A 27603-nucleotide genomic window follows, 5' to 3' on the forward strand; every position below is an offset into this window, starting at 1 on the left:
TGTCTGTAAGGCTTGTGCTCCTTTGGTATTTCGTGATGTTCCCATGGGTTGTGAAGATGATTGATTGATTAATTTTGTTTACCACTATGGTCTTTTTGCATACGGTCTGCGAACATCAAGTACATCTTCAAATGACAGTAGTGGATGCCAACAGTATTTAGAGCAGTAAATAGCTCAGCGCGAGCAAAGATAGGCTGATCGAGCCACACAACTCTCCGACTTCCAAGTAACCCAAGAAATGTAATCTTAGTGGCAATACTGCAGATCATTCCCTTCCGTCACTTTCTTAAAGACAGTCGTGAAAGTCGCCATAATTAGTTTCAATTTACATACTGTGGTCACTAAAGTATGGCATTGCATTAGGGCAAACTTGTGCACTGATTTATGGAATAATTGGGACCCCAGTACAGCCGAAGTCTACATGTACGAAGCTCCCAAGCTTTTCACGTAACGTCGTAGGTACCGTACTGCGGTTCTCAGAAGATGGGGCAGGGTCAGGGGACTGAACAGGTGGAAACCAAATATACATTAATTAGTCAGTTCACTCTATCTAACCACTCGGTTTTAGAGTCACTCTTATGCCGGCAGCTACAGAATACATTCAACACTTTATTTGTTAACGATACTTATCGGGTACAGAGACAACTGATTAGGAGGAAATGAATCGACTAATTTATACTAGCGCTGCTTTGAAAGCCTTCTTTTTTAACTGAGCTTAACTGCCTAGCTTATAAGTCGTTCTCGATTCATGTACGAGACGAGCTGATTAGGCGCTAATATATTCGTCTAGCCTCGGTTATGCGGCACGGGATAAGCTTTTTAACTGTAGCTTAGTTTATTAAAAAGTCAACATGTTACACGCAGGCGCCGACTAGCCGGAAGTACTCATTAATACCGTGTAGTACATTTATGTGCTTGGGGCCAAGACTTCCTGTTGTTACAATCGGAACAGTCGGCAACTATACGCGTAGAACAAGGCGTACCACAGGCAAGTTTGTTGTTCACCCCAGTATTTGCTCTGCGGTATAGCTGTTTTCTCTAACCTGCTAATTACCCTTCTCCCCTGTTCTACCAATCTAATACAACCGCGGCGATATGTGCTTGCAAAATCCTCGGCAAATTCGGGGCCCAGGAAAAGGCCTAGGGAGGTGAGTGCTCGGCTTTTTGATCAGTAATGAATCAAACAAAGCAGGGAAAGCTAGCCTTTTCCTACTGTACTACACTGTAGGCATTAAAAGTGCTTCTCAATAGCAAGAACATAGCGTTCCTCCGACATGATCCGTTTAGTTTTGTTAATTAGACAGAGTTACCGCTTACGGATACATCGGCGCATACTTGGTGTCATTGTCAACATTGAAGATGGTATTTGCGCAGTTCGCAATAAGAGACTAACAATGGTCTTGTCTGCCATGGCAATGAAACCTGGAATCGTTCTTAAAGTATTTAAGACTCACCGATGCTCATGCCTTTTCGTCGTCTCCCTATCGCAATAGCTCGGAATTCCTCGACTTACACTGACTCCAGTATCAGAAAACTTTCAAACGAAATTCAAAATGTCTTCAATTAAATCGTGCATTTGGTTGTCATTTCTCATGGTTTCGACACTTGTGTGCGCCGATACGCTCTGCCGAGACCTTCCAGATCATTATGATCAGTTTGTTGTTCCAGTGAGTTCTAGACAACATCAAAATAAAAGCAGAGTACTGTAACACTAACGTCACTAAAGTGCCATAGCTCTGACGCAAGTGCTTGCAAGGAAGCAGGATGTCCGAGCCGCTTTCCTGTCTGTGCAGCGACTCAAGGCCGTTACAACATCTGGTGTACACAGTTCACATCCTAAGTTCTGTGGCGCTACTGGGCAACGGATCTGCGCAAGACACCTACCCAAAACTTCAGCGGGTGTAACTATGTCAGATAGATACTTTTGAGCACCACGTGTCAGAGAGGTTGTTGGTGGCCTTGGAATAAAAGGAGAGGGACCAGAGCAAACTCAAAAGAACGCCGTTCCGGAAAAAGCCTAACTTAGAAATCAAGAAAACTATTGCTATGGCTTTGCTAGGAGTTAGATCTAGATATGATAACACTTAACCCCTAACTGGTTCTTCTTCTCTGTGTTACGCAACCCAGCACCACTCCAAACAAAGAATAGGCCAAACTCAAGTCCACGGCATTTGTAGGCCAATAGTGAGAACTACAGCCAGCTATAGCAACAGGAATCCATAGTTCTAGTAGAAGACTCTTTTATGGCTCGTAGACATTTAGTTAGTGGTTACCTAAGAGTAAGTCCCTTCTAACCCAGTTACACTTACACTTGCAATTCTTTTGTTGAGTTTAAGACTTACTACCGTAGCCCGCAACACTACAAATCTACTTTAGAAATACACGAAATTACTGCATCAGGACTAGTTCTTCATATGGTATTATGGAGTTACTTCGAACTTCTCGGGTCTCACTCTTTCCAATTGGCTGCTGCTGGGTTATAGATATATTACAAGCCCCAAAATAGTTTATATTTCTACAAGCTCTGTAGCAAACAGACGTAGGACTGGCAAGAAGATCGTTCTTTCTGTTGCTGATTGCCTAAAACTCTTTGTATGTTTAGTTCTTATAACGTGTTAGTAGTTCGCGTAATATTTATTACGTTTCCGTGCGGTACCTGCTCCGCTACTTCCATAGTTGAAATCCAGTACTTCTGTCTACAAACATGCCTGGGCCATCTACGCTCGCAGGCTAGCGTTTGGGTTTATCACAACGCTCCAGCTGACCTGACTAGGTCACCACGAGACTAACTGCTGTGGTTCCGAACTATCCGGCAAATCTCATTTGTTCTTAGTCATATCAATAATTTTAAGTTTTACACGTAGGCCATCCATCAATGCCACACTAACAGTGCTTCGTGATCTTTTACATGGAAGTTTGTCAATTGTTTGTTAGCTGGAAAATGGAGCAAAGAAGTAAGCCCACTCATAGGTTATGGCTATATGCTGGTGGACGTTGATCCCCTCCTTCTTAATCCTCGTCCATTGCGGCACACTTTTACCATAGTACTACCTTTCCTCCGTTGCAGACCTGCCGGTCTTGCTCAAAAATAGAGGTTAACCATATTTAAGTCCAACCAAACCGGTCGGCTAGTATTTTGCAATGGCTGCGAAGCTTGGCTGTTGCCTTTACCCCTTGATTTCTACTTTCAAGCTTGCCAAGGTACGGCGGTGCAGTGATTCTTGGATTAAATAATTCCGGCTCAAGATGGGTAAGCCAAAGTTGCAGTACAGGAGCCAACGAGACTAGGTGCTTCTGCCGAAGGTTCTGCTCCATGACGCAGTTGGTTGCCCTTACCGCCGGTGACACAGTTGTAGAAAAGACGTTGAAACTGTAGCAAGTTAGCTTTCAGATGAATGCTAATATATGCCAAACCACAGGAAACTAATTAAAACAAAAGAGAGGGACGAGTAAATCAGAGGGTGGGGACATTTTAGACTTTATGGAGGTGGAAATATGAAGTCGTCATGAATGTACTTCATATGTAATCGGCTTTAGTTGCCCTACCAGCTTTGCGGCCCGGATAAACAAACTAGGTGTGTCAGTGTGTTCTTATTAGTGTACTTGTTGTTAATTTGATACTAATATATAATCATAAAACTCATTCTATTTGGCCGGGTCCAGGCCGGGTAGGACGGCTCCTATGCATCATCTTCCCACAGACAGCTGTAGCGTTAAGAAATACACATACACATAGATACACATACACATATATATCTGGTACCTTCTGTCGTACTGGAACATTTCTTGTCATGGACTTCTAAACAAAATCTCAACGAATCTTCCTCATTCTCTTTTTTGCCGACTTACACCCCTACAGTCCTACACAGTGTTTCGCTTTTCCTAGCAAGATGAAAGCTTCTTTTTTGGCTCTCCTTATTGCAATGGCACTTGTTGCTGCAAAATCTGAGAAGTGCCGCGATGGACATCATGCCTATCCTTGGAGTTGGGGACTGTGCGACATTGAAGCTGCTGGTATTTTCCCGATCGGTAGTGCTCCTAGTACCCCGTGTCCGGTAGGACAAAAATGCGTCTCTGCGTATTGTATAAGTGCATTTTTATGTAAGCCATTCAATTCTAGTATAAGTCATGCTAACGTTTGTAGGATGGGTGTTCGGGCGGACCTTGCAAGGCGGGATGCTGGGCATGTTGTGATCCGGCCCGGGAGTAGAAAACATGTTTTAATGTCAGTAAATAAGAGAATTTGATTCAGGCCATGGTTTTCGGATGAAACATGGAATTTCGGGTGAGTCATCTAGAAATAGATGCCGTCAAGCGTACCAGAAACGCTGTTCAAAATCTTGGCAGCTTTTCCAGGTACAAGGACTTTGGATATTATTGAAATAGTCCCCTCAATGTCGATTATTACCCTACCTGCTGCTTCTTTAATACTCACAGAAAACTTGTCAACATGCGGCGGCTTTGCAGCCCAAGGACAAAGGCTGACCAGGGATCAACCCACAGGTTCCTATAGAACGCCTACAATATATTAAGTTGCTCCCCTGAAACATTACTTATCTAATGTAATTAGGGAGAACATAAATTTACTGAATTCCACTACAAATCTTGTTGCTAGCTGCCTATATCTAACATCCGGGTCAGAGCTCATACATTGATTGCTAAGCACATTTTAAATAGAACTTACTTTGTGATTACACTGTTTGTGTCATAGTAACGCTTGGCACGTGAGATGTTGGACAGCACAGCTCTTTACGAAATGTCATTAATAATCCATTTTCCATTCCTCTTTATTTACGCTAAAACCTGGCATTAGAAAAGTCATATGCTACTACTTTAGTACCAATCAATGAAGATATAGCCTATTAGCATAATAGCAATTATATTTGTGACTAGCTATTGCGAATGACAGTAAATAAGTTGAGATGAGGATTAGAAAGAAAAGCCAGACATCAGGTCTACTAAGGATAAGCCGTAAAATGAGTGTCCTCAGATTAAGTTCTACATGTCTTGTTCGCTAGGGAGTAAAAAGCCTCCTCAGGAGTGCCCTCTGTGGGTCTGACTCTTTGGATAGGTACGCAGCAGACTTTTGAGACTCTTGACTGCTAAATCACAAGTGAAACTGGATCTTGGATCGCCTCTGTCTGCGACTGTATTCGTTCTTGCCTGATAAATCCTACTAAAGTCTTCCTATGCCCTCATACCTGCCCTTCATCCACCATATATCCACTGAATAAGCGAGCAATGAAGAAAAACGAACAACTAATCTAACCCCTGCCCGTTTCCAGCCCAATCATAGCTGTGTTACGACCCGTTGGACATGGTCGCCAACACGACCCCGCCTGGATCCCGGCGGCTAACGCAGGGCATAGTGATTGATTGATTGATTCCTACACGGTTATGAAGCCGCTCTTATGCTAGCAGCTATGCCCGGAAAGCGGGGTTTGGCAGACAGCCGAAGCATCGACGATAAACCGCGACGCCCCACTTCGCCCTGTTGTTGGATCAGGACCAGCTGTCCCCAAGCTCCCACTATGCTATCTATTCTTGTGTGTTTATGCCCTCTGTTGAAGATTGTTGTCCTCCTGCCTGCTCTCTCGCTTGGTGTTGCCTTCTAGAATCCTTCTTTCGCGTCCTCCTACTTCGGTTCTGTTGGTGCTAGGCACCATGTCTGGTTCTGTATACCTATAGTCTCCCCCCAGCCCTCAGCTTCGTCTCTTTATCTTGTCCGCATCCTCTCAGACTCGCATGTGCTATATCTCAGTTGAATCTGTAAATCTTTTTGTTGCCTCATGCTGGGTTCCTATGTGGCTCTATGTTTCCATCTTTCGACCACCACCTCCATCCACCGCCTGGAGTCGGACTCAATCCGCAAAACACAATGCTCCAACCGCTTCGATTCGTCCGATTACTAAGTATGAGAGCTCGTACACAGATTCCGCAGACATTGTCATACGTTGAAGGGGCGACAATCCTTCTTCGCGGAGGGGGCGACAGGGGACCAATCTGTCTGCAAACTGTAGTATTTTGTGGCATCGATCGTAGCATGCCTGGTGTCTGGTGCTTTCTCTATGCAGGAGGTGATACCGTTCTGTCGGGCTTGTCGTCGTTGTTGTCGCGGGACGTTGCAAACTTTGTCGGGGGTGATAGGCGACCCATAACCTATCGGTGGCTGTGGTGTTTAACGCAGGGCATATGTAACCCAGCCGGACAGGTGTAACCAGGGATCCTCGGAACGGAAGAACTATGGACAAGTCACGTGGCCTCGGGGATAACGCGGGGTAAGGACAACCCGGGCTGGATATGTTGGATATGTCAGATATCCAACCGATCCCCGGATATGTTGGATATGTCAAATATCCAACCGATCCCCGGATATGTTGGATATGTCAAATATCCAACATAGCCAAGATAAGGAGGACCGTTCAGGACTTGTATATAGGATGGACTCGAGCCGGGCTCGAGGACAGACTTCCATAGCTCTTCAGCAATCAACTTTGTGATTACCCTAACCGGTACTTTCAGCTATACCTAAGTGACGACTACTCTACGACTCTTGTTGAGGCCTTGACTGATCACCAAGACCTTTGAAGATCTACGATCTATTCGACCAGGACCACGGAACGACTGTTACTACTCTCAATCCCTGGCTTACTGTTAACACAAACCCACTGTCAGTTAGCTGGCCGTAACATAAGGTTAATAGTACTTAGGTTTAAGATACTAAAAAGCGCGCCTAGGATGCTTTTACCTTCTACCTAGACGATATACTCTTCGAGGAGATTAAGGCTTATCTTAATAACTTTATAAGCCTAGCTACCCCCTTATTACGACCCGTTCGTTACGCTTAATAGAGGGTTAACAAACCTACTTAGGCTAGCGGCTATGCTACTAGATATATATAAGATATATAGGAAATAATAAGTTACTACCGGAATAGAAAAGTTATTATACGGGTTACGTAATAATAAGAAGGTAAGTATTAATAAGGAATTAGTAAGCGTTTATACTAAGATAAGTAAGTACTTACGATAAGCAAGGTAAGCGCTTATGTTACGACCCGTCAGATGCACTTAACAGACCCACTGGGTCGGGCGGCTACGACAGGACATATGTACGTAGGATCACGGGAACAAGGGTAAACCTCTCGGCAAGGAAGAACTACGTTACAAGTCACGTGACAATCGACCAATCAGGACAGAGTCGACAGAGTCGACGAGCGACTCTGTAGACTCCTGTAAAGGACCAATCAGAAGAGAGTCGATAGAGTCGACGAGCGACTCTATAGACTCTCCAAGACATTGGGAAACGGGACTTGTATATAGACCAGGACTTGAGCATCTGCTCAAGCCCTCTAGATAGTTCTTCAGCAATCAACTTGTGATTCATCCTCGAATGACTTTCAGCTTACCTCTCAGTATTGTGAATACTAAGAACCTCGTTACCATAGTGTAAGACTGATCACCTTACCCTAACCCTACGATCTACCAGAACGACCTCTACGAACCAGTGTTAGTCTCTTACTGCACCTTCTGTTAGCAGAACCCTACTGTCAGATAGCTGGCCGTAACACTTTGATTGCTCCTGTTCAGTAAGTTGCCCTTTGAGACTAACGAACAGTATAAGACAAGATGTCTTCGCACGGAACTACCGAAAACCCTACTCCTGGAACCTCGTCCACGTCCGAGAGACGTATTCCCCAGAATCTGGCCCAAGAGATTCAAGACCAGGAAATGAAGGAGGAATCCGATAGCGATGACGACAATGAAGAACTTAAGCGGCAACTTGAGCGGAACAACAACGAGCTCAGGGAAATGAAAAACCTGTTCAACCAGAACGTCAAAGCCCTCAAGGAGCTACAGGAACAAGCCCGCCGCACCAAAGAACTAGAGAAGGAAGTCACAACCCTTCGAGCTGCCGCGAACGTCATATCAGCTCCTGTCGAAGGAAGAGAACGCCTTAAGCTCAACACCCCTACCACCTTCGACGGAACCCCTGGACAGCTCAAAGGATACTTGGTACAGATACGGACCTACCAAGCCTTCCACATCAACACGTTCCAGAACGATACCGAACGTGTCGTCCACGCCGCCACCTTCTTGAGAGGGAAGGCCCTCGCTTGGTTCGAACCCCTCCAACAAGAATGGCTGGACACCCCTATCGAGAGATACAGTCAAGAAGTGAAGGACATCTTTTTCAGCTTCAGTGGATATGTTAAAGCCCTTCAATCTCTCTTCTTAGACCCCGATGAGAAAAGACAAGCAGAAAGAGAACTGGCGAGCCTACGACAAAACAAATCAGCTACAATGTACGCCGCAGAATTTCGACGACTCGCAGCCAGACTCGACATGACCGACGAAAGCAAAGTCTTCGCTTTCTACCAGGGTCTCAAGGACGACGTCAAGGACGAAATGGCCAAAGTGGACACGCCACCTAGCTTCCTTGATTATGTCGAATACGCCATTAAGATTGACAACCGACTGTTTGAACGACGCAAGGAAAAAGGAGAAAAACGTCAAACAGCCAACTCAGGAAAGAAATACCAATGGCAACCTCAACACAAGTTCAACAACAAAAACCAGAACAACAGGAACAACAATCAGCAGAGCACCGCACATGGACAACACAGTGGACCCATGGACCTGAGCGTCGCGCAAAAAGACAAACCCAGACGCAGAGAATTCAAATGCTACAACTGCGACAAGCCAGGACACATGGCCAGACACTGCATACAGCCTAAGAAACTTACGGCAACCCCTAAGCAAGCCAACGCTGCAACCAAAATCCCTAGCCACGAAGAAAAGGGATGGACAGCCTGCTATGACAATGATTGCACTACGCACAGGCATGCAAAAGAGAATAGTGGATGGTACCCTCAAAACCCAGCAGGACGATCGGGATACGACACCACCAACATACCCAAGGCCATTGCTGTGATAGACCGATACACCGGTGGACCGGATTACACTAAGCAGCGACAAGAGCCACTCGACGACTGGGAACAAGCGAAGAAGGCCGCGGAACTCAACAACGCCTTCCAAGATGGTAGCATTGTGTACCAACCGGGACTCTTATGGGACATCCCACGCCTCGCCAACTATCGACAGACGAATGAAGTAAACACCCCGGAAAGTCTCTCAGAAGAAGAAGCCAGGAAACTCGAAGAAGAAAACGAGACAGCCATCAAACGGATACAAGACGCCATCAACTACACGATGCAAATTCGAAACAACAGCGAAGTTGGAGACACCCTCCAACACATGCGGAAAACCCGAGACCGCCGCATCGCACTACGCGGAAACACCCGAGGACAGTATCAACTCAAGTACAAAGCAACCCAATTTGTCTACCGACCCCAAAACGATGGAAAGACGGAACGAACCCTCGCGGTAGCCAGCAAATACGCCCGCAAAGCCACCGAGCAATTGGATGAAATGCTGAGACAACAACAATTCAGGGACGCCAGCACCTAGACCCGAGTATACCAAGCAAAGGACAACCTAAGCCAACGATGGAGCTCACCATATACCACGGTAGCCAGCGACTCGACCTTTGAATTGCCACAAAGAACCCGCGCTACTCCTCAACCCATCTCGGAATGGGCTGAAGACGTCGTAGACGGACCACCCTCGGCGGAAGTACGTCCACAAGGAACGTCGATAGACGATACCGACCCGGAAGACGCAGAAGAAGAACACCATCTCGACAGAATGGAAAAAATTAAGGAAGTACTAGAATACAAATACATCGACCCCCAAGACGACTGCCAACAGATCGCCTTCCATGCAGAAGAATATCATAACAAAATCCCTACAACAATCACACAAACCCGGGATGAAGAAATATTCTTGGAAGACGATCCCAGGATTACGACACAGCACAGAGAACACAAGGAGATAGCATGGATCTACTGCATCTTCGATCACTGCGCCTACCATCTCTTAAAGAAAGCAGAAAACGAACTATACCCCAAAAGAAAAGAAGAACTGCGAATCCGCAGAGCCCATGAGGAACAAGAACTCTCATATTGGGAAGTACGGGGAGAACCCGGAGAATGGAAAACCAACAACAATGGAATAGCATTCCTACGACCCAGCGTCGAATACCCTCAGAAGTGTGTGAACCACTTCACGGGAGTCTGGTGGAATTGCAGGGAAGACCTATGCAAACTCCACTACATTCCAAAAAGCGAAAGTTGGAGATTCCGACAACAAGAACTAGACAAGCAAGGACAGGACGGCGAGACGCCCAGCCCACCTCGTCTAGGAATCAGAGAAAGTAACCTCGGCAGAGACCGAAAGAAGGGCGAGAAGGCCCTCTACTCAAAAAACTAGGAGAGCCGCCTTGTCCGGGACACATGGCGAGCTCCCCCAGCAAGTCCCTATATGCTACATTCGACGACGACGCACAAATGAAGATCACAGTAAACCTGGGCGGATACACCACACAGGTCCTGATAGACTCAGGAGCCCAAGGAAACTTTATCGCACCCCGAATAGTGCAACAGCGAGAAATACCATGGAATCAGAAGCAAAACCCTTACCGACTAAGGAATGTGGAAGGGAAAGAAGTCGAGTATGGCGGAGGCAGCATTGATCAGGAGACAGCGCAACTCCCTTTGCTCTACCATGGCCATCAGGAGCTTATCAGCCTCGACATCACGGAGATAGGAAACCACGACGTTATCCTCGGAATTCCATGGCTACGAAGACATAACCCACAAATCGATTGGGTTACCGGCCGAATAAAATTCAATCCAGCCTCTGAGAAGCACTCGACGAAGGCCTCATGCGGATTACTAGCAGCAACCAGAGCAAGACCACGCCTGATGCTAAGGATAAAAGACATTGGCACTAGGACGCTAGCAGCCACGACGATTGACAAAGTCACGGAAGATCCAATGTCAAAGATACCTGTTGAATACAGGGTCTACAGCAAACTCTTTGCACCAGAACTCGAGACCGGATTACCGGAACACAGCAAGTGGGATCACAAGATCGAAATTAAGGAAGGACACGAACCCACCTTTAACAAAATATACCCACTCAACCAAGAAGAAATGAAAGCCTTAGACGAATGGCTTGACGAAAATCTTGCGAAAGGATTCATCAGACCTTCGAAATCACCCGCAGGATACCCCGTACTATTCGTACCAAAGAAGAACGGGAAGAAACGACTTTGTGTCGATTATCGACGACTCAACGATATTACGATCAAAGACTGTTACCCACTGCCCCTCATATCGGAACTAAGAGACCTACTCTACGAGGCCCAATGGTTCACAGCCTTGGACCTTAAAGGAGCCTACAACCTTATCCGAATTGCAGAAGGAGATGAGTGGAAAACAGCCTTCCGAACGAGAAGAGGACAGTTTGAAACGTTAGTCATGCCATTTGGACTCACCAACGCACCGGCTACATTCCAAACTATGATCAACCAAGTACTACGGGAATATCTGGACAAGTCTGTTGTTGTGTACCTCGACGACATCCTTATATTCTCCAAAACGTTGGAAGAACACAAGAAGCATGTCCACGAGATTCTCAAAGCACTCGAACAAGCGAAGCTACTTGTGGAACCAGAGAAGAGTCTGTTTCACAAACAGGAAGTAGAATTTTTAGGGTTCACAATCACGCCAGGCGTAATCAAGATGTCCCCTAACAAAATCAAGGCTGTGCAAGAATGGCCTACACCAGAAAACCCGAAGGACATACTATCCTTCTTAGGATTTGTCAACTTCTACCGAAAATTCCTCAAAGACTACTCCAAAACGATATTGCCTCTTACCGAACTCACTAAGAAAAATACACCTTGGGAATAGACAGACAAACAACAGAAAGCGTTCCAAGAAGTCAAGGACAAGGTCACATCGGAACCCGTCATCCAGATTCCGAACCCTGAGAAGCCCTTCGAGCTCGAAACGGATGCTTCGAACGAAGCTGAAGGAGCGCAGCTAGGCCAAAGGGACGAGAACGGAGTCCTACACCCCTGTGGATTCTTTTCAAGGAAGTTCCAAGGACCTGAACTGAATTACCAGATCCATGATAAGGAACTTATGGCAATTATCGACGCATTCAAAGAATGGAGACCCCAACTATCAGGAACAAAGTACGAAGTAAAAGTATACACGGATCACAAGAATCTGGCACACTTCACCACTTCGAAAGAGCTCAACAAACGACAAATCAGATGGTCAGAATTCCTCTCAGAATTCAACTTCAGAATCATCTACAGGAAAGGATCAGAAAACGGCAGAGCAGACGCGCTCAGCCGAAGACCCGATTACAAGGACGAAGTCCCAGAAGAAACTCAGGTTATCCTCAAAAAAGACAATGGCGACCTCGTACCCGCCGCGAAACTCTTAATGATCGGCGACCGTGTCAAGACCAGCACGACTGGAAGAATGACACACGACCAGATCAGGGAGATACACAGCGCACCCGCTCACGGTCACCAAGGAGTTACGAAAACCTGGAAACGAATCAGACAACACCACGACAAGCGAGTAACAAGAAAAGACGTCGCTGACGCAATCAAGGATTGCGAAGTCTGCGCAAAAAGTAAGCCCAGCAGACACAAACCATATGGAGAATTACAACCATTGCCAGCACCACCAGCACCCTGGCACTCAATCTCTCTAGACTTTATCGTCAAACTACCAAAATCGAGAGAACCACTCACTAAAGTACAGTACGACAGTATACTAGTGGTTGTGGATAGATTCACGAAGTACGCGTATTTCATACCATACTTGGAATCAAGCACGGCAGAAGACTTAGCATACACCTTTCTCAGGATCATTGTCAGCCAACACGGCCTGCCCCAGGAAATAGTATCAGACAGAGGATCAGTCTTTACGTCCAAGTTCTGGAGATCCCTGATCTCGCAGCTCGGAGCAAAGCACAGCCTCAGCACTGCCTTCCACCCGCAGTCCGACGGACAAACGGAAAGAATCAACCAGATCCTGGAAACGTACCTAAGGAGTTATGTGAACTACGACCAGGACAACTGGGTCAAGTTGTTACCAACCGCACAGTTCGCATACAACAGTTCAATAGGAGAAAGCACGCGAGAATCACCTTTCTTCCTCAACTATGGATTCAACCCTACCGCTTATGGAGAACCCCGAACCGGCTCTGCCGCGATAAAAGCAGTAGCAGACATCAAGAAACTTAAGGAAATCCAACAAAAACTACCCCAAGAACTCGAATTCGTACGGCAAAGAATGAAGAAACACGCCGACCGACATAGGGTGAGAGGCCCACCCCTAAAAGAGGGAGGTAGCGCCTACCTCATACGGCGAAACATCAAAACGAAACGACCTAGCGACAAACTCGACTTCAAAAAACTAGGACCTTTCGAAATCACGAAGAAAATTTCCGAAGTCAACTACGAGTTGAAACTACCGGAAACAATGAAATGTCACCCAGTCTTTCACGTCTCATTATTAGAACCAGCACCGGACGGTACACACACCGAAGACTGCATCATTGTGGAAACAGATGACACCGAATACGAAGTAGAACGCATTCTAGACCACCGGAGGAATGACGAAACAACAGAATACTTCATTAAGTGGAAAAACTATGGACACGAAGACGATTCGTGGGAACCAGCTAAGAACCTGGAACACGCTCAGGAAGAACTCCAACAATACTGGCACCAGAGGACGTCTCTGGACCCCAGTCGTCCAAACCGACGCCAGACCAATCCACAACGCCAATAGCACCCAGGGAATGAAGTGCACCCACAGTTTCCGAGCTAGCACTCTGCAAACCAAGAACCTCGGAACGATACTCATTCTCAACCTCCTCCACACGCCGCAAACCAGATCGAATGAGATCAGTCGCCTCACGATTGATGTCCTTGCGACGCCTTCGTAAACGACGAATCTTCGCCATAAGAGCTAACTGCTCTTCTTCAGCTTTCTCAAGCTCATCATCAATTTTTATTTTCTGTTGCCGAACCCGAATGAGGGAAGCCGCGGAAGGACCGTGAATGTCGCAAGAATGCTTATCGGCAACGCAACGCGAACAACGAGAAGAATTAACTTCGGAAACGACGCAGTCGACACCGGCAGCCGCGCAACCGGAACAAGGGACAGGCATGATGAACCCGAACAAATCGACAAGCTGGCTAAGTTCCTTATAAGCCACAGGGTTCTTTGATTTGGATTTTTGAACGCGACCTGACATGATGTCAGCATCATGAATAAACAAGGAAGCACGATTGACGACTCCCCAACCTGGGAAGCCACGACCTACTTATGTTGGCCTTGAGGACAAGACCATCGAGGGGAGACCTGATGTTACGACCCGTCAGATGCACTTAACAGACCCACTGGGTCGGGCGGCTACGACAGGACATATGTACGTAGGATCACGGGAACAAGGGTAAACCTCTCGGCAAGGAAGAACTACGTTACAAGTCACGTGACAATCGACCAATCAGGACAGAGTCGACAGAGTCGACGAGCGACTCTGTAGACTCCTGTAAAGGACCAATCAGAAGAGAGTCGATAGAGTCGACGAGCGACTCTATAGACTCTCCAAGACATTGGGAAACGGGACTTGTATATAGACCAGGACTTGAGCATCTGCTCAAGCCCTCTAGATAGTTCTTCAGCAATCAACTTGTGATTCATCCTCGAATGACTTTCAGCTTACCTCTCAGTATTGTGAATACTAAGAACCTCGTTACCATAGTGTAAGACTGATCACCTTACCCTAACCCTACGATCTACCAGAACGACCTCTACGAACCAGTGTTAGTCTCTTACTGCACCTTCTGTTAGCAGAACCCTACTGTCAGATAGCTGGCCGTAACAGCTTACTAAAGCTACTTAGAATACTTACTTTAAGACTTATATATAAACTAAGACTTAAGTACTTACTTAAAAGCTTTTAGATAGTTCTTTAGTAATTAACTTATAATTTATCCTTAATAACTTTTAGTTTAGCTTATAGTTTATAATATTATTATACCTTATTACTTAGTATAAAACTAATTACCTTACCCTAGCCTTTAATCTACTAATATAATATACTTATATATAATATAAGACTTATTATTAGTATCGTAGCTTTAACTTCTATTAATAGAAACCTTATTATTACTAACTAGCCGTAATACTTTAATTGCTTTTATTTAGTAAGTTAACCTTACGAAACTAATAAATAATACCTTAATAAGATATCTTTATTTAGTACTACTAAAACTCCTACTACTTTTCTTAACTCCTCTAAGGGGAAGGCACCTATTAAGAACCTTGCTTAGGAACTTAGAAAAGAAGAAATAAAGGATATAAAAGAAGAATCTAAAGAAGAAGAAGATAATAGTAATAAAGAACTTTAGCATTAGGTTTATAAGAATAACCGTAACGTTAAGAGACTTTAGGAAATATTTAATTTAAACGCTATAGTCTTTAAGTAATTCTAAGCTACTATCCAGAACCTTAAAAGACGTAACTAAAAACTCCTAAACTAGAACTATACCTTATAAAGTATTACTAATATTATCTAAACCTTTATAAATAGATAAGAAAAGCTTTATTTTAATACCTTAAGTAAGTATAATAATACTCTTAGCAAACTTAAAAGATTCCTAATTTAACTTAAGAATTATTATAACTTTTACTATTTTAACTTTAGAAATAAGTCTAAGAAAGTTTTATATATTTCGACCTTCTTAGATAGGAAAGCCTTTTAGTAGTTTAAACCGTTTTTAAAAAATTACTAATAAAACGAAACGTTAAAAGACTATAATATAAAGACTTATAATATTTTCGATAGCTTTAAAGGATTTAAGTATATACTTAAATCCTTATTCTAAGACCTAGATAAATATAATAAGGTAAAAAAGGAACTTAATAACCTTAGATAAACTAAGTTAGTAATTTATTATGGGAATTGATAGGGACGCATCACGAATTGATAGGGACGCATCATCCTTAGGGACGCATCACATTCTAAGGTTGTGATTGGCTCAAAATTTTATTGTTAGTGCATCCGAATTCTGCCATCATCTAATGAAGTATCTTTCTTATCTTCTTAGCCCATCCCTTCATAACTACGAAAGCGCATTAGACATATTCAATTTATTCTCCTTTACAACGTCAAGATGTCTACCTCTACAAGTCAATCAAGGCCCCAATCGCGTCGCCGACCCAGCAGCTCTAGTATATACAATCAATTGCCTTCTCCCAAGCGCCAACGCCGTGCTATCTCAGTTAGTAGTGATGCCACTATCAGTCAATTCTATGGGGCTGGCGATCGTGAGGGTCAACCTGACCTAATCTCTGAGATTCCACCTGAACAATTACAGCAAGATTCCGACACAAGCTACAACCCCCAGGGAGATGAATTATATCTTCTATGTTCCTTTCCAAAGGGGACAATACGTATGCAGCGTACAATTTTACCTGAACGTCAACCAAAAGAAAGCCAATTAGTATTACAACCTGAAAATCAACCCTTACAACCTACTTCAGATCAGTTCTCTACTGTTCTAAGCCTTATTCAAGAGGTTGTTGGGACAAACCGACGTCTTACGCGTGCTCTCCTCCAACAATGTGAACGCGTTCGTCGATATCGTGAGGCTTGGGGCTACTCACCACACCCTTCAGACATATCCTCAATCGGCGAGTCTCCTCCTCCTCCACCTTATTCACCTCCCCGACAAAGCCCAGAAGTGATAGCGATACCATCTTCTCCAAGTACTTTATTCCTTACTACAAGCGAAAGGTCGAAATCACCTACCCCCGAAACTATTCCAAACCCACCGATCCCTAGCGAACCAGAAGCAACAATTAAAACCCTCCTCGACCGAGTTAATAAATTTGCAAAAGAGCATGGATTTGGGATTGCAAAGTATAATAGATGCTATCGTAAAGGATGTATAATTCGCTATATACTTCGTTGCGATCGATTTGGGCTACCAAAGCGAGGTAGAGGTGCTGGCATCCGAGCCCGCGCATCTCGGAAGTGTGATTGCCAATGGCAAATTATTGCTGAAGCAATAGAGGAGGGGAAATGGCTTTTACGTCAGCATTCCAACCCAATACACAGCCAGCATAATCATATCCCTAGCTTAGCATCATCTGCACACCCAGCCTATAGGAGGTTGACTAAGCCTATTAAGGATGCAGTTGAGACTACTAGTCGGCGGGTTGGTATTCGGGCACGCGACGTAGGTACTATTATTCAGGAGCAGTTTCCTGAATCTGTTTTCACCCAGCGGGATATCTATAACGCTAGAGCCCGAATCAATCGCGAAAAGCTTAATATATATACACCAACTACAGCTCTAATCAAGCTTTTTGATGAGCGGGAGATCCCTTATATTGTGAAGTGGGCGGATGATGAGCCGAATCGGCTTGTTAGGCTTGTCTAGACGTTTCCATACTCTCTCCGGATGTGGAAGCGGTTCCCCGAGGTTATCAGCTTTGACAACACCTATAACACCAATCGCTTCAAGCTTCCACTCTTCCAAGCTACAGGGCAAACATGTCTTGGATCGGTATTCAATGCAGCATTTGGTCTCATCGATAATGAGAGACTAGAGGGGTTCCAGTTCTTATCGCAGAGTATCTTACAACTCATTAATCAGAACTCTATTCGCCAACCAGATGTTATTATCACCGACTACGACAGACAGATGAAGGCAGCTCTTAACGAATACTTTCCGAATATGCAACAACAGCTTTGTATTCACCATATCAACTCAAACGTTATGCTTAAAGCCAAGCAGAAGTGGCTTCAGAGCTATTCTAGTAGTAGTGGGTCTGAAGAAGACGATCTAGCTCCACAACCAGTTACCGAACTTAGCGATAAGGACCATGCCTATATCCATACTTCAGTAGATGGGGCTACGCTACATAGCTACCGGGGGGTTCTTATAATGTGGAAGTTGGTTCTATTTGCTGAGACAGAGGATGCCTTTAGGAAAGCATGGGCAAACCTTTGCAAAGAGTTTAAGGACCAACGGCCTATTCTGAACTACCTGCATGGAATATATCTACCACTAAGGGAGCAGTGGGCACGTTATTCTATTCGCCAGTACCGAAACTTCGGCATCCGTGTAACCTCAGGGACGGAATCAAGCAACAACAACATCAAGGGCTATCTTCTTAATGGACTTAGCCACCTATATCACTTAGTTAATGTGATGCAGGATATGCTTAAGGATCAAGAGGTTCGCTTCAAGCAAGCTTGTGCACAGGATGAGATCCTCACAAGCCGTGAGTTTATAGGGAACAGATCTGAGTACCTTGGGGAGCTTCGAACAATACTCTCATCGCAGTGTCTTGGTTTGATTACGAAGCAATACCGTCTGGCAAAGAAGGCTCTACCAACAGGTAGAAATCCATTTCCAGCGCCTCTTAGAGACTGCACAGAGGACTGTACTGTCTCTATAGAGTATGGTATCCCATGCTGCCATAAGATCTACTCTAAACTTGTAGATGGGGTACAGTTTATGAAGGATGAGGTTCACCCACGATGGCGGCTGCGGGAGTCTTCTTCCCAGGATCCATATCGACGGATCCTTGATCCGAAGATTGCAGGAAACCTCCGTGGCAGACCTAAGAACTCAATGCAGCCAGTCCCATCATCCCTATCATTAAGGGATAGCACCCAATCAAGCAACCAGCTAGCTAGACAATCACACAGCCAACTACAAAGTCAACAACCTAGCCAATTAGCAGCAGGGCGCAGGCGTGGCAGACCACCAGGAAGCCGTAATAGGACCACCTTAGCAAGGCTTACACAAGAGACAGCCAGTAGCCAGGCGCCAACCTCTTCCCAGCGGCAGACACGAAGCCAAGTAACTACTCTTAGTACTGGCCGATCAACTGGCCTTCGTTCGAATGGAAGAAGATTACAGGCAAGCATCCGTAGGACGAGGAGTCAATGGGAACTACTTAGTAGTAGTGATGAGAGTCTCAAACGTTGAGGGTAGGGGGGGCATTCTTTATTATTATATAAGAGGAAATAGAAGTAGAAATCAATTGAGATTTATAAAAGCCGTTTCAGTTTAGTTTGATAAAACCCAATTCCTCCTTAGAAGGGAAGAAAAAGACCTACCATTTGAGATTTGCAAAAGCGGTCGTTTAGATGGTTTTGCAAATCTCAAATGGGAGGAATAGCCAAGAAACGTAGGCTAGTAGGGCGGGCCGGCTTTATGTCTATGAAACGGAGGCAGGCCTCTTATGGCTGTGAAAAGGTGGGGCGTTAGCAACGCTGGCCTCACCGCCTTCGCCGACTTGTACCTGTGGGTCACCAAAATTTCTAGCTAATCACAACCTTAGAATGTGATGCGTCCCTAAGGATGATGCGTCCCTATTAATTCGTGATGCGTCCCTATCAATTCCCAATTATAAATACTTAATAAGATACTAATACGATAAGATAATATCGTAAGAAGAATATATTTAGGATATTTATAAGGTATATTATAAGGATAAATCTAAAGCATAGAGACTATTATAATAACTTAGTAGACTATTTAAAGAAATACTTAACCTTGCTATCTTATAAAAAAACAAACGTAAGGGAAAGAAATCGTTAAAAAATAAGTAAAGCTATTCTTAGAAGGATAAGAGATAGGCTTTAGGGAAAAGTCCTTATATATAACTATAATAAACGATATATATCTTAAGATTATAATAAACCTAAGAGGTTATATTATAAAAGCCTTAATCGACTTAGAAGCTTAAGGAAACTTTATATCCTTACGAATAATATAAGAAAGAGAAATATTATAAGATAAGAAATAAAACCTTTACCTTTTAAATATAGTAGAAGGGAAAAAAGTTAAGTATAGTAAAAGCATTATTAATTCGGAAACTATACTACTCTTTTTAATTTATTATAGCTATTAAGAATATATTACGCTTAATATTATTAAGATAAGATAATATAAGGTTATAATTAAAATCTTATAGCTAAGAAAAAATAACTTTTAGATAGACTAGGGAAAAGGCTTAATTATATACGATAATCTAGCCTCTAAGTAGTATTTATAAAAGCCTTTACGTAGATTACTAATAATATAAAGAACTAGACTAAGCTTATTCCTTAAAACGAAAGATATATATACTAAGATGCGAGCTACGATAGCTATTAACAAAGTTATAAAAAACTTACTATTAAAGATATTTATTAAATATAAGATATATAGTAAGCTTTTTATATTAAAGCTTAAGACTAGACTACCGGAATATAGTAGATATAATTATAAAATCGAACTTAAGGAAGGTTATAAACCTACCTTTAGTAAAGTCTACCCCCTTAATTAAGAAGAAATAAACGCTTTCGATAAATAGCTAGATAAAAACCTAGCTAAAGGATTTATCTAACCCTCGATATTACTAGCTAGATACCTAATACTCTTTATACTAAAGAAAAATAGTAAGAAATAACTATATATAGATTACTAAAAATTAAATAATATTACTATTAAAAACTACTACCTATTACCTTTAATCTCGGAACTACGAAACCTACTTTATAACGCTTAATAGTTTACTACCTTAAACCTTAAAAAAGCTTATAATCTTATCTAAATAGCTAAAGGAGACGAATAAAAAGTAGCTTTTAAGATAAAGCAAGGATAATTTAAGACTTTCGTTATACCGTTTAGACTTATTAACATACTTACTACTTTCTAAACTATTATTAACTATATACTTAGGGAATACTTAGATAAGATAGTTATCGTCTATCTTAACAATATATTTATATTTTTAAAAATACTTAAAAAATATAAATAATACGTCTATTAAATCTTTAAAGTATTAAAAATAGCTAAACTATTTATAAAACTAGATAAAAGCCTTTTTTATAAATAAAAAGTCGAGTTCTTAGGATTTACTATTATACCTAGATAAATCAAAATGTTAGTAAACAAGGTTAAAGCTATTAAGGATTAGCCTATGCTAGAAAACCTTAAAGATATCTTAGCGTTCTTAAGATTTATTAACTTTTACTAAAGATTCCTTAAAAACTATTTTAAGACGATATTACCCCTTACTAAGCTTATATAGAAAGAGGTTTTATAAGAATAGTTAGGAAAATAATAAGAAGTATTTTAGAAGGTAAAAGACTATATTAGCTTAAAACCTATTATTATAATCCTAAACCTTAAGAAACTTTTTAAGTTAGAAACCGATGCTTCGGATTTTACTATAAAAAGATAACTTAGGTAATAAGATAAAGACGGTATTTTATACTTATATATTTTTTACTTTCGGAAACTTTTAAGACTAAAACTTAATTACTAAATTTATAATAAAGAACTTATAGTAATTATTAAAGTATTTAAGGAATAGAAACTGTAACTTTTAAAACTAAGTATTAAGTTAAGGTTTATACCGATTATAAAAACCTAGTATATTTTATAATATCTAAAAAACTTAATAAGTAATAAATATAATAGTTAGAATTCCTATTAGAATTTAACTTTAAAATTATCTATCGTAAAGGATTAGAAAATAATAAAGCTAATATTTTTAGCTAACGACTAGACTTTATAATTCCGGTTTTAAAAGAAACTTAGGTTATCTTTAAAAAATACGATAGAAGACTTATATTAGTATAGAAACTCTTAATAATTAGTAAAAAAGTTAAGACTAGTACGACTAGAAGAATAACTTACGATTAGATTATAAAAATCTATACTTTACCTATATATAGCTACTAAGGTATTATTAAAACTTAGAAAAGAATTAGATAATATTATAATAAATAAGTTACTTATAAAGATATAGCTAAAGTAATTAAGGATTATAAAGTCTATATTAAAAACAAGCTTAGTAGATATAAACTATATAAAGAATTATAGCTATTACTAATACTTCTTATATTATAGTACTTAATTTTACTAGACTTATAGTTAAGCTATTATTATTAAAAAAACTACTTATTAAAGTAAAATATAATAGTATACTAGTTATAGTAGATTAACTTACTAAATATACTTATTTTATACCTTACTTAGAATTAAGTATAGCTAAAGATTTAGTATATACCTTCCTTAGAATTATCGTTAGCTAATATAGACTATTATAAGAAATCGTATCTAATAAAGGATTTGTCTTTATATCTAAGTTTTAAAGATCCTTAATCTTATAACTAAAAGCAAAGTATAAACTTAATACTACTTTCTATCTATAAACTAATAGATAAATAGAAAGAATTAATTAGATTTTAGAAATATATCTTAGATATTATATTAACTATAAATAAGATAATTAGGTTAAGTTACTACTTATAATATAATTTATATATAATAGCATGGTAGGAGAAAGTATTTAAGAATTACCTTTTTTTCTTAACTATAGATTTAACCTTACTATATATAGAAAACCTTAATAAGGTTTAATAGTAATAAAAGCTATTATAGATATTAAGAAACTTAAGAAAATCTAAGAAAACCTATTAAAAGACTTAGAATTCGTATAATAACGAATAAAAAATACGTAGACCGTTTAAAAATAAAAAGACTATCTTTTAAAAAAGGAGATAGCGCCTACCTCTTTAGACGTAATATTAAAACGAAATAACTTAGTAATAAACTCGACTTTAAAAAACTAAAACCTTTCGAAATTACTAAGAGAATTTCTAAAGTTAATTATAAGTTAAAACTATTAGAAATTATAAAATATTACTTAGTTTTTTATATCTTACTTCTTAAACTAATACTAAAAGGTTTATATATAAGCAACTATATTAAAATAGATACTAACGATATTAAATATAAAGTCGAGAAAGTTTTAGACTATTATATAATAAAAGACTATTAATTAGAATATTTTATTAAATAGAAAAGCTATAGATATAAAGATAATTTATAAAAACTAGTAAAATATTTAAAAAATACTTTAGAAAAACTATATAAATATTAAGAAGAAGAAAAATATATAAGCTAAGGTAATATATAACTACCGAAAGGATACGAAGTATTAAAATAGTAAAAACAACGTTTAGTAATTAAAATAGTTAAAAAAATAAAAAGCTAATAATAACTTAAGCTACGAAATTATTACCTTATAATACCGTATCTTAGTTAATTAAGTCTATATAACTATCTACTTATAAACTTATTATTATAAAGACTTTAGACTTAAAAAGTTAGGAGCTTAGACTACCTTTATAAGAAGTTTATCTATTACTAACTATCTTTTTTTAAATACTATTTATTTCTTACTACGTAACCTTTTAAGATAAGCTAATAACTTATTTATTTCCGCTTACGCTTTATATAAAGTAGTAATTTTTATTTTAAATACCTCTTCTTTAGCTATTTCTTTACGCTTAAGACGACTAGACTTATCTAGTAAGCGATTTACTAAGGGGATTTAGTAAAACACGCGATATAAGTAAGAAAGAAGACTTATAAATATAGATAGCAATACTAATAGTATTATAAGAACGACTATAATAAGTATACTTACTATATTTCTTATAATGCTTAAGTATTTTATATCGTAACCTTTTAATTAATAAAACGTATAAGCTATAACTTTAAAACTAGACTAAGCAATCTTAAGTAATTAAGTAAGACGACAAAAAGTAGAAATACTTTAGCTAGGAAAAGACTTTAATTTTTTAATATAACTTAATATAGTAACGTACATGATAAGCGAGTGAGACAGACAAGCGAGTGAGACAGTAAACCAGACCTTCGCGACAATAATATCGAAATCTATAACAAGAAATCTTAGATTGATTAATACTACTCGGATTCCTGTTCTTCGGATGTTTCCTCAATAAATTGACATGTTCTCGCGTTGTGGCCTGTATTCCCGCATACGCCACACCGACGATGAGTCGTCTCAGACCTCACTTTGCGACTACTACTCCGTCGCGTTTCCTCTTGTAGTTGCGTGTCTGCCTCTCTTTGCGACTGTATATCCTCTCCAGTAGATATAGTAAGACTTCCTCCTTTCTGTAGACGTGTTTTCTTAGCCCTTCGACGCCGACTTAATATTGCATTCTCCTCTCGAAGGATTTGAACCTCTGACTCTAGTAATGCTACCCGATGCCCTAGTCCTTCTGTCCCTCTGGCTAGCTTACTCACAGCACTATAAATTGATGCTGGAGAGCTGCTTCGGTGGCGTGAGATTCGACTCTTAATAAAAGTAGACTGTGATCTTGCTTCGCTTGGGTTGCTCGGCGTCCTAGAGATCCAAGGGTCTGGTGTCTGAGGGACCCCCTCCTCAGGCGTTGGCGTTCGGAACTTTACATCCAGCTTTGAGAGAACACTTTCTGCATTCAAAGGGACAAGTCCAGCTCCTCGGAAACCTCCCTGGATATTTTTCCTCGTAAAAGACTGCTTAAAAGCTTCGTGAAATGCTGCAAAGAAATCTTCCTTCGAGATATGGGTTGTGCCTCGCCGCATCTTATTCTCAATTTGCCGACCGTAGGCATTCTTTAACGGCTGAAAACAACCAACATCTAAGGGTTGAAGTAGATGAGACGAGTGAGCCGGCATGCACAGTGTAATAATGTTGTTTTCTTGACAAAAGAGCTCGAAGGCTGCGGAGTGGTGACTTTCATGACCATCAACAACGAGGAGGCGATATTTCCCAGACGTACGTAGTTTTGTATAAATGTCGAAGTGTCTGATCCAGTCAATACCTCTCTCGTTTGTTGTCCATCCATTTTCAGACGTTGCAATAGCCCAATCGCCCGGAAGAGAGGTTTCTGTATACCAGCTTGAGAGGTGATACTGGCCTGCAACGATGATGTATGGCGGGATGCTCTCCCCTTGGGAATTAATAGCCTGGATAACTGTAACCCATTCCCTATTGCCAGGCTGTGTCATCTTCGTATTTGAACGCCTTTCAGCACTTGTAACAACCATTCCAGAAGCAATAACGCCCATCATAAAGCCGGTCTCATCAAAGTTGTAGATATCAGCATCAGCAATACCATACTTCGCAATTGTATTCTTCACAAGCGAAAACCAGCCACGAATCACCTCTGGATCTTCGCATTAAGCTCTCTTATAGTCATACTTGCGAAAGAAACGCGTCCTAAGCTGTGGTTGTCGCTTGACGAAATTAGAAGCCCAGCGCTTCCCAACTGGAGGCGCGTCGCGCTCTACGAGAAGTCGATTGGCCATTTCTTCCACACCACTCAGCCGGGGAGGAAATGATCGCGCATCTAGGTCGAGAATATACTCAACTATTGTCTTCTCTTCTAAATCTGATAAATTCCGTGAATTAGGCATGCTGTCGCGTCGTGAGACTATTCCCTTTAGTCGCCGGCTTAATGTTGCGTGACTGACTGTATAGAGTGCACCTGCGGCCCGAGCACTAAGTTTTGGGTCATTTCTCATTGCTTGAAGGGCAATTTGTAACCTTCTTTCAATACTAGCTGATTCCATGATTTATTGTAGAGGAAAAGGTGCCGGTCGCGTCAAGGTGCGACGGTCGCGGTTTACTGTCTCACTCGCTTGTCTGTCTCACTCGCTTATCATGTACGTTATAGGTAGTTCGACTTTAGTATAGACTTACGTAATAAGCTTAATACTTTATCTACGTAAGTAGAATTTATATTTATATTTATTAATAACGTATAGCTTATAGCTATTAATAATATATTATCTTTAAAATAAGTTATAATATTTCTTAGCTTTTAAGTTAAGGATTAGGTAGTCGTTAGCTTAGATAGAAGATTTAAAATATATTTTCCTCTTCTTAGCTAGTATCTTAAAGAAATATAGTTATTAGTTATTATTATAAGGATTAATTTCTTAGTATTAAAAGATTTTTATTAAGTATTAGATCTTATCTTATTATTCTTAGTTTTCCTTAAAACTAGTATTATTAATACTAACTATGTCTTATAAGGTTATATCTATATAGTCGTTTTTGATCTAGTTAGGTTTTTTAGATTAGTAAAGGGATTTGCTTATCCCGAAATACTAATACTAAGTAATTTTTTAAAGCTATTATTCCTTTTTAAAGTTATATTTATTAATTTCTTCTTCCTTAATTTTATTTATTTCCTTAAGCTTTTAGTTAATCTTATAGATTCGTTTAAGATTATCTTAAATACTAATTTATTATTTAATCTAAGCGTCTAGCGCTTTAGTCTATTATTACTAAGTAGGGTTACTTAAGTCTTATTAAGCTTATTATTAGTAAGCGTTTTATCCTTACTATAGTTAAGCAATCTATTACTTATTATCTTAATATATTAAGCTTACGTTTAGTTACTAGTTTTAAAATATCTTATTAAGTTACTTAATTATTTTTTATTTTATCTTACTAGCGATTGCTAAGGTATAGGTATTCTTTATATCTCTATTATCTTTAAGTATAAACTAGGTAGTTTTATACTTAAGTATATATTATTTATACGTATTACTTTATAATAAAACGCGTTCGTTTCGTTTTTTTATAAGGTATAAAGTAACCTTATCGTCTAGAATAGTTACTTAGGTTTTTATTCTTATAGCTTTATTAAGTCGTTAAATAGCTTAATTATTTTTATCTTCTAATTATTAAATTTCTTCTAAGGTAAAAAAGTTAGGAATTATAACTTAGTTAACTTAAGTATAGTTAGTAAGTTATCGACTATCTTAAAACAGTCTAAGGTAATTTATAATTATTTTATTTATAAAAGCTTTATTAAGTTTGTTAATAACTTTTTCTTATTTATACTAGTTTAAAAGTTAGTTATTATTATTAAAGAAGCTAATATTTTGTCGGTTTACTATTATAAGAATTTTATTATTTATCTTAATAGTATTATATCTAGATCGTTTAGAAAGGTTTTTAAATATTATTTATTATTTTCTTTAGCTTTTTTATAATCGTTATAAAGATTGTTAAAATAGTTAGTCTATTTTTTATTATTATAATCTTATTATTTTTATATTATGCTAGCTTGTTGCGGTAGTCTTTAGATCTATTTAGGTTATTTATAATCTCTAGCTATATATCTAGGTTTATTATAATTATAATACTTAAATTCCTTCTTTTATTAAGGTTTCTAGTTTTATTAGTTATCTTTATTAATAATACTTAGGTTTATAAAGCTATTATAATATCTATAAGTAATACTTTATTATTAATTTTATTAAAAGCGGTTTTTATTATATTAATAAAACTTTTTTTAAGGTTACTATTAGTATTTCTTAACTAAATTAGTAAGTTATTATCTTTCGCTTTTTTTTTTTTTTACTTATAAAGTCGGTTATCTATCTTAATAATAAGTTTAGTATAGCTAAGAAAGTCTTTTAGTTTATCTAACTTAATAATCTTATCCTTAACCTTGTTTTTAAGTCTTAAATAGAAAATAAATATCTTAGACTTATTAGTTATATCTAAGGTAGTATAAAAGCGTTAAAACTTAATAGCATAGTAAATTACTAACTTAGTTTATCTAAGGTTATTAAGTTTTTTTTCTACTTTATTATATTTATCTAGGTTTTAGAATAAGGATTTAAGTATATACTTAAATCCTTTAAAGCTATCAAAAATATTATAAGTTTCTATATTATAGTCTTTTAACGTTTCGTTTTGCTAGTAATTTTTTAAAAATAGTTCGAATTACTAAAAGGCTTTCCTATCTAGGAAGGTCGAAGTATATAAAA

General features: G+C 39.6%; 5 protein-coding genes across 5 annotated transcripts; 4 read left to right on the plus strand and 1 right to left on the minus strand.

The window, feature by feature from the left end:
• Positions 1 to 7628: 7628 nt before the first annotated feature.
• CTRU02_204071 (reverse transcriptase domain protein) lies at positions 7629 to 10331 on the plus strand (the record flags this gene model as incomplete). Its single annotated transcript, XM_036731901.1, has 2 exons — positions 7629 to 9386; positions 9471 to 10331. The coding sequence occupies 2 exons, from the start codon at positions 7629 to 7631 to the stop codon at positions 10329 to 10331; spliced, it is 2619 nt and encodes an 872-aa protein (XP_036576461.1).
• Positions 10332 to 10354: 23 nt separating this feature from the next.
• CTRU02_204072 (reverse transcriptase domain protein) lies at positions 10355 to 13723 on the plus strand (the record flags this gene model as incomplete). Its single annotated transcript, XM_070204313.1, has 2 exons — positions 10355 to 11728; positions 11834 to 13723. 2 exons carry the CDS (start codon positions 10355 to 10357, stop codon positions 13721 to 13723), a joined length of 3264 nt encoding a protein of 1087 aa, XP_070062076.1.
• Positions 13724 to 16398: 2675 nt separating this feature from the next.
• On the plus strand, positions 16399 to 17388 carry CTRU02_204073 (mutator-like element; the record flags this gene model as incomplete). The annotated part of the gene is made up of 2 exons (XM_036731903.2): positions 16399 to 17027; positions 17085 to 17388. 2 exons carry the CDS (start codon positions 16399 to 16401, stop codon positions 17386 to 17388), a joined length of 933 nt encoding a protein of 310 aa, XP_036576463.2.
• Positions 17389 to 17895: 507 nt separating this feature from the next.
• CTRU02_204074 (mutator-like element) lies at positions 17896 to 18948 on the plus strand (the record flags this gene model as incomplete). The annotated part of the gene is made up of 1 exon (XM_036731904.2): positions 17896 to 18948. The coding sequence occupies one exon, from the start codon at positions 17896 to 17898 to the stop codon at positions 18946 to 18948; it is 1053 nt and encodes a 350-aa protein (XP_036576464.2).
• Positions 18949 to 23730: 4782 nt separating this feature from the next.
• CTRU02_204075 (transposase) lies at positions 23731 to 25386 on the minus strand (the record flags this gene model as incomplete). Its single annotated transcript, XM_070204314.1, has 2 exons — positions 23731 to 24979; positions 25016 to 25386. 2 exons carry the CDS (start codon positions 25384 to 25386, stop codon positions 23731 to 23733), a joined length of 1620 nt encoding a protein of 539 aa, XP_070062077.1.
• Between the last annotated feature and the right edge of the window lie 2217 nt (positions 25387 to 27603).

The sequence above is a fragment of the Colletotrichum truncatum genome (assembly GCF_014235925.2).
Source record: "Colletotrichum truncatum strain CMES1059 chromosome Unknown Contig_0002, whole genome shotgun sequence".
Classification (NCBI taxonomy): domain Eukaryota; kingdom Fungi; phylum Ascomycota; class Sordariomycetes; order Glomerellales; family Glomerellaceae; genus Colletotrichum; species Colletotrichum truncatum.